Source organism: Octodon degus, unplaced genomic scaffold (genome assembly GCF_000260255.1).
Source record: "Octodon degus isolate 3935 unplaced genomic scaffold, OctDeg1.0 scaffold00090, whole genome shotgun sequence".
In the NCBI taxonomy this organism is placed as follows: Eukaryota; Metazoa; Chordata; class Mammalia; order Rodentia; family Octodontidae; genus Octodon; species Octodon degus.
Window position 1 is genome coordinate 10,690,722 of NW_004524666.1, and position 7,008 is coordinate 10,697,729.

Genomic DNA, 7,008 nt, shown 5'->3' on the forward strand with positions numbered 1-7,008 from the left:
GGAGCTGGCACTGCAGGTGTGTGCCACCAAGCCTAAGCCAGGTGGGACAAGCTTTAGTGAAATAATGTAGTCAGTATAATTTGTTAACCTCACAAATGTTGACTATATAAAAGTGAAGACCATGCTTGCCTCAAGAACTGCTGTATTTCATCAGTAAAATATAAACTTTCTAAAGATGTGGAACTTTGCTTATTTTGGATTTTCATTTTGTTGAGGAATTACCTTTTATTTTGTTCAGCCATTTGCCAAGAATCCCTGCTTGGAGTTTGATGATTTGTTCCAAGTATACAAGAACTTTAAAAGTATACCTTATTTTACAAGATGGGATCAAAGTAAATGCTGAATGTTTAATTTTTTAAAAATGTATTACAATGAAAGACACATTGTCAGTAGTTCCCTCCAAATACTTTCCTACACACTGAACACTTATTGCCCCTGCCACTTTCTGAAGCAGTTTCCTAAGTCCTCTTTTGTATCTTTACAGAATGGAATGAAAATATGGTGCCCCACACTTTGCGACAGTCCCTGAACTTTTTTTTTTTTTTTTTTTTTCAATTTTGACACAGGATCTTGCTGAGTTGCTGAATTGCCCAGGGTGGACTCAAAGTTATGATCCTCCTGTCCCAGCCACCCCGAGTGCTAAGCTTATAGGCAAGTACCACTACACCTGTCTTTTTGTATGTAATTGTTCCTTTTTTTCTCCACAGTGCTGGGAATCAACTCAGGCCTCACACATGCTTGACAAGCTTCCTACCACTCAGACCTGCTTAGATGTTGTTCTCAGTTGTTTAAAAAGGATTTCATGGGCTGGGGAGATAGCTCAGCTGTCTAAGTGCCTGCCTCAAAAGTGCAAGGACCTGGATTCGATCCCTGGTGTCACGTGTCATGCTGGCCCTGGAACTGGACATGGTGGTACACACCTGTAATCCCAGTGCTGGGGAGGCTGACAGGAGGATCACTACTAGTCGGAGCTGCACAGTGAGACCCTATATCAAATAAATAAATAAATAAATAGACTGCATTATGGGACAATACCAGAAGATTAATGCACCAAAGATTTCATCCAAAATGAGTTTGTACTTGTGAACTGGCAGACACAAAGTCTATACTAGAATATTTTTTATTATGTGACAAAATCTGGAAATGCTGGCTATACTTGGAATTTTCAGTGTTGCTTTTATTTTTAGAGATCCAGAGATTCTGGTGGGGACCAAGTGAGAGACAGCCGTGTTTTCTCCCCGGAGAAGAGCAGCCTTACTCTCAGCACTTCTGGCAGGCCTATACTTTGGGAAAGGACTGATGGCTTGGAGCCTTGGTTGGAAACGCTGGGGTTTCTTGCAGGCTGTAACAAGCGGTAGCTTCTTCTCATCTCCCTGGGGCCACTGTCCCTGGAGAGCAAGGGGAAGCTTTCTGGACCCTGAGATGAGAGCCTTCCTGGAGGAGAACACCAAGGTCACTAGCAGTGGCAGCCTCACCCCTGAAATCCACTTGCGGCTTTTGACCCCCAAATGCAAGTTTTGGTGGGAGAGAGCTGACCTGTGGCCCTACGGTGATCCTTATTGGGCAATCTACTGGCCAGGAGGCCAAGCCCTGTCTAGGTACTGTCCTATCGGTTGGAAACCCTAAGGGTGTTGTAGATCCTTTTCTCCTTTCAGCATCTCCAACTTGCATTCTCTGGCCTCACAAAACAGCAAAACCCCAAAGTCATGGAGACCTGCTCAGATCCCAGCCTGCCTGTGGTTTAGGAGGTATCTATCCACAGCCCAGAGGGGCAGGATTATCTTCTGAGAAGACTAATTTTCTCCAAAAAGCTTCCTAGATACAGTAATCACACTTATGCAGGTGGCTGAGGCAGGAGGATTGCAAGTTTGAAGTGAGAATCACTGAGATTCTATCTCAAAATTGAAAAAAGGACTGCAGATGTGACTCAGTGGTACAGCACTTGCCTAGAAAGTTAAGGCTTGGGCTTAATTTCTAGTTCTGCAAAAATGAAATTTTAAAAATTTCCCTCCTATCCCGGGAAATGTTTAATCTTCTAATTCCCTTCCCTCCATTTCCCTCAACATACTAGGTATTAAACCCAGCGCATTTATACTAAGCTATATCCTCAGCCTCTTTTTCAATTTTGAGACAAAGTCTTGCTGAGTGGTCTAGGCTGACCTCAAACTTTCGATCCTCCTGCTTTTGCTTCCCAGAGTGCTGGGATTCTGGGTACATAGCACTGTTCCCAGCTTGTTTTCTGATTTGCGGATGTTTAGGCATATGTAAATATTTATATAAATATATATATATATATATATTTTGTTGCAGTTTCACCTCCTTACCAAAGTTTATTAATACATTTCCCCAGTTATAGCTCTCTCCCCAAGAGAAATTGTCAGGCCAGCTCTCAAAACATCAGACAGCTATCCAGAAGTTGCACAGTGCACTGGGGATGTGGGCATGGCCAGCACTGAGTGTTCCCAGATGGCACCTACAAACCCACCCCTCCTGCCATCCTACTTTAATCCTGTGACTGTCACCCTCCCCTCAGAATTCCTGCTTCTCCATGGAACAAGAAGTGTGAGTGGGGCCACTCGAGGCTTCATTCTCCACTAGTGGCAACTTAGTGAGACCTTGTCTCGAAGTAACTTAACAAAAGGCTGGGGATGCAGGCTTAGTGGTAGAGTGTCCCTGAGTTTCATCTAGAAAAAGGCCAAACAACTGAGAAAACACAGAGAAATGAACCAAGGGGGAAGAATTACTCTGTGAATCATAATCAAAAAGAGATAGTAATTTTATATGTAGTTTACTTAGTCCTGATTGTGGTAGTATTTTTCAGGCTCAGTTCCTGGTGTTTAGTAGTTTCTGGGTTATTGTTTGAATGTTAAATACTTTTATTTTTATTTTGGGACTCAAACCAAGGGCTTCATGCATACCAAGCAAGTCCCCTATCACTGAGCTACATATCCAGCCCTGCTGTTCTGTTTCTGAGATTATCGTGAGGCCAGGCATGATGGCACAGGCCTATAGTCTCAGCTCTGTGGGAGGCTGAGGCAGGAAGACTGAAAGTTCAAGCTCACCCTGGGCAGTGCAGCCACTTAGTAAGGCCCCGTCTCAAAAAAAAAAAAAAAAAAAGGAGGTAGCGGTGTGATATAGCCAGTGCAAATATCCTGGGATCAATCCCTACTATTCCAAAACAAGCAAGCAAAAGAGGTGATTTGAAGCATATGATTTGTATAGAGCTGCTCTTTCAGCTGCTGAACAGAATGACAGGGTTCTCTTCCCTGCTACCTTAGTGACACTTGGAAGATTGGTATTTGTTTCACTGTGGTACTGGACAAATTTGCAAATTGGGACCAAGTTCTTCCACCAAATCCTATTTCTTTGCCTCACAGTCCATAATATATATATATGATTTTTTGATACCCTTTACTGACTTTTCCCTATCTGCCTGAAACATGTCTTGTCCTTTCTTTCCTTCTAATTTAGGTATCTTTTGGATAATCCAGATGTTGTCTGGGGAAAATCTGTGTTAGACCTTGGGAGTGGATGTGGAGCTACAGCAATTGCGGCTCAGATGAGCGGGGCATCAAGGATCTTGGCCAACGACATAGACCCTGGTGAGAATTTCATATTTAAAAACATGTGTGACGCTCACCTTCTTGTTTTCTCAGGACAAATATGTACAGATGCTTAGTGTGATTATATAGCTCTGTGTGTTTTGTACTCTGCTGTTGTGAGCTTTTGTCTGTACCCTACATTGTCTGTGGGAGAAATTATCTGAGGCCTGCACTGATACATGCATTTTTCCTGGGAAGATTCATGTCTGTTGGTCCTCCTGGGGGAATACCAGCCTGGGAGTATTTATGTTAGTTTCTGAGTTAGGGAATTCCCTGAAATGTAGAAGTGGTGTTTAATTGACCCAAATCCCAAATGAGGCCAGGCCTGTATCTTTGGGGCAGATTTTTATTCATTAGGACCCAAGTGGGACCAGAAAGACTTTATCTCATTTTCTTCTGGTCCAACCTTTCACTGGGGTACAACCCTCAAGAATCCTTACGTCATGGGGAGGCCTGAGTTCTAACTTGTTGCTTCCTTAAACCCAGGCTTATTTCCCTGTCCACAGTAAAATTAAGTAAACAAATAGACAAAAAACCACCACCAACAAAAAAAATCCATAAACATCATAAGTTTGTTTTTTTTTTTTTTTTTTTTTTTTTTTTTTTTTTTTTTTTTTTTTTTTTTTTTTTTTGCAGAACCGGGGATTGAACTCAGGCCTTTGCGCTTACCAATGAAGCGCTTATTCCACTGAGCCATCTCCCCGGCCCCATCATAAGTATTGTTACCAGTAAATGTTCTAAAGCCTCAGCATTTCCAGGTAGTCTGTATTTTTTTTTTTTTTTTTTCAGAATAGCTAGTCATATATCTGGAGACTGCAATATATAATTTATACTGGCATAAGATTTAGATTTCTTTACCCCAAAAAAGCCCATGTTTAACAAAAAGGAAATTAATATTGTTAAGTTTATTTAAGTTGGGCCAGCTAGATAAAGCACCTAAAGCGCCTGCTTAGGCATGCTTAGGCAAGCTTAGGCAAGCACAGGGACCATGGTTCTGGTTCGATTCCTGGCACCACATGCCACACCCGCCCCACCTTGAGGGCACACTGAGTGAGCCCCAGAGTCCAGGGGCGTAGTGGTGCATGCCTGAAATCCCAGCACTGAGGAGGCTGGAAACAGGAGGCTCACTATGAGTCTGAGCTGCTATAACAACAAAATACATTAAAATTATTTAAGTTAATCAGTGAGGGATTAAAACAACCTGTGGTAAATGCTAATGTACCAATTTATTTTATGCTTTTGTAAAGTTGCAGGAATGGCCATCACACTAAACTGTGAATTGAATCACCTCAGTCCTTTTCCCATTTTAACCAAAAACATTCTAAATCTGGAACAAGATCAATGGGACCTTGTTGTCCTTGGAGATATGCTTTATGACGAAGCCCTGGCGGACAGTCTTCACGGATGGCTGAAGAAGTGCGTTCACACTTTTGGAACTCAAGTACTCATAGGTGACCCTGGGCGGTCCCCGTGCAGTGGGCACAGCATTTGGCATGAATTGCACAAGGTGGCAGAATACTCCCTTCCAGAGGCCACCAGGCAGCAAAACAATGGGCTGACAACAAGCGCTGTGTGGAATTTTCAACCTTGAGTTGTCAAAGTGCTTTTAAGTATGAAGACAGCTGTCTTTGGATTTAATTCTCAAAAATATTCTCCATAGAAGCTACTCTGCCATTCAGTGGCAAATCTTGCTTCTGAAATATAAAGGTTTAAAGTTTTTTCAGCCAACTGTTGTCACATAACTAGTCCTGCATTTCTAAGAATGCCAGTTGTACAAATCTGTGCAAATTCTTGTCTAGTTTTACTGCTGTAGGGATATGATTATGGAAAGCTGTACCCAGTGGTGGAAGTATGTCATTCAAGTAGTGAGGAGGAGTAGAGATTGTGGCAGAGTCTGTCTCTCTAGTTGAGGACACTTGCTGTATGTCTCCCTTGCTGCACTACTTTGGTACTGGAGAGTAAAGCCAGGCCCTCGTGGGCACTAGGCAAGCGCTGTACTGCTGACCTACAGTGATATACCCTCACCCAGTGATATATCCTTGAATTAGACAAACAAATACAAAATATAGAATACTGGATTGTTTTTCATAGTACTTGGGATTGAACTCAGGGCCTTATCACTAAGCTACAACCCAGGTACACCCTCCCTCCTTTTTTTCTGAGGCAGAATCTCATTAAGTCACTAAATTGGATCAAATGTGTGATCCTCTTGTCTCATCCTCTCAGAGTAATGAAATTATAGGTGTGCACCACCATGCCTGACAGAATACTGCTAGTTTTTTTTTTTTTTTTTTAAAGTATAGAGTATTTAAGAGTGTGAGACAACTCACTTTGTAGCTGAGATTTTAGGTTGGTTAAGCTTTCCAAGTTTTAATTTTTTTATGTATAAAATAGAAATGAAACTGGAGAGATCTCTATTGTATTAAATCAACATATAAGGTATCTAAGCGAGTATTTGGTACATGGTAGGGCCTCAGCTAACAGCACTAACCGCAAAAGATCATAGTGGTCAGGAAGTACCTGCACATAAAAGATGTTCACATAGTTCAGCTGCTACTCATTGGTATTACATGATTCCTTTGTTCTAAAACTCCACCACTATTCCTAGTGACTGCAAAGTAAAGTTCGTGCAAAGTGCCATTAACTCTCTCCAGTTGGACCCTGAGGCCTGCAGCATTAAGTGCTTTTCTGTTCTTATCATACTTGCCCCTCACCCACCAGAATTTCACAACACTTGTGCCTGATGCCCTCCCACCTCAGGGCCTCTGCTCGTGCTCTTTCCTCTGTGAGGAACTGCCCCAGTCTCACTTCTTCAGGCTGCCTTGCTGTTCCCCTCCTCGCAGATGCGCCCTCATGACTCAGGTTAAATCAAGCTCCTCTGGAGCAGGCTGGAATCCATGCCCCCTCTGTGCCACCATAGCACTTCATACTTAGCTGTGGTAAGTGTACATTTTATCCTGATTACAGAAATGCACAACCATGTCTTTCTTTCCCATCATATTTTGCATATCTTGGCACATTCCTAAGCCCCCTGACCCAATTTCTCATAAATAGAAGTCCAAGGAAAATTATTTGGTCAGATAATTTTTCATTTGAGGGAAATAATTTAAGCAGATCATACCTGAAATGGAATATGTCCTCAGACGACACTTAACTAACCTCTGATCTGTCATCATCTACTCAAGAGACTGTCTGGCCTGTAGAGCTGGATGCGGGGGAGGGGTTCCTGCCCAATGGTTGGGATTACTTATACTAGTTTTGATGAACCGATGGCGTACATGTGGCAGTCAACTGCTTGTTATCATTGAAAGCCCTAAAAGGTTCGCCATCACTGACTTATACTATATGGTATAGTCAATATTTGTGCATTTGTGCAAAGTGAAAATTTATTTGCTACTCCAAAGCA

At 42.3% G+C, this 7,008-nt stretch overlaps 1 protein-coding gene across 3 annotated transcripts; it reads left to right on the top strand.

Annotated features, from left to right (window-relative positions):
- The first annotated feature begins 1,187 nt into the window (after nt 1–1,187).
- Etfbkmt (electron transfer flavoprotein beta subunit lysine methyltransferase) lies at nt 1,188–5,708 on the top strand. 3 transcript variants are annotated; one of them, XM_004637500.2, is made up of 3 exons: nt 1,188–1,598; nt 3,472–3,602; nt 4,850–5,708. In XM_004637500.2, exons 1-3 carry the CDS (start codon nt 1,300–1,302, stop codon nt 5,191–5,193), a joined length of 774 nt encoding a protein of 257 aa, XP_004637557.1. In that variant the 5' UTR covers nt 1,188–1,299; the 3' UTR covers nt 5,194–5,708. The 3 variants fall into 3 exon arrangements, with proteins under 3 accessions (XP_004637557.1, XP_023578107.1, XP_023578108.1); XM_023722339.1 differs by having other exon boundaries at nt 4,856–5,708; XM_023722340.1 differs by lacking the exon at nt 1,188–1,598 and adding an exon at nt 1,615–1,748.
- The last annotated feature ends 1,300 nt before the right edge of the window (nt 5,709–7,008 follow it).

What these genes read in the sequence shown, in the direction of transcription:
- Etfbkmt (XM_004637500.2), top strand. Translation starts at nt 1,300, where the DNA reads ATGGCTTGGAGCCTTGGTTGGAAACGCTGGGGTTTCTTGCAGGCTGTA. An exon ending in GGAGGCCAAGCCCTGTCTAG is followed by an intron (nt 1,599 to 3,471) that starts GTACTGTCCTAT and finishes CTTCTAATTTAG; the next exon opens with GTATCTTTTGGATAATCCAG. An exon ending in GGCCAACGACATAGACCCTG is followed by an intron (nt 3,603 to 4,849) that starts GTGAGAATTTCA and finishes GCTTTTGTAAAG; the next exon opens with TTGCAGGAATGGCCATCACA.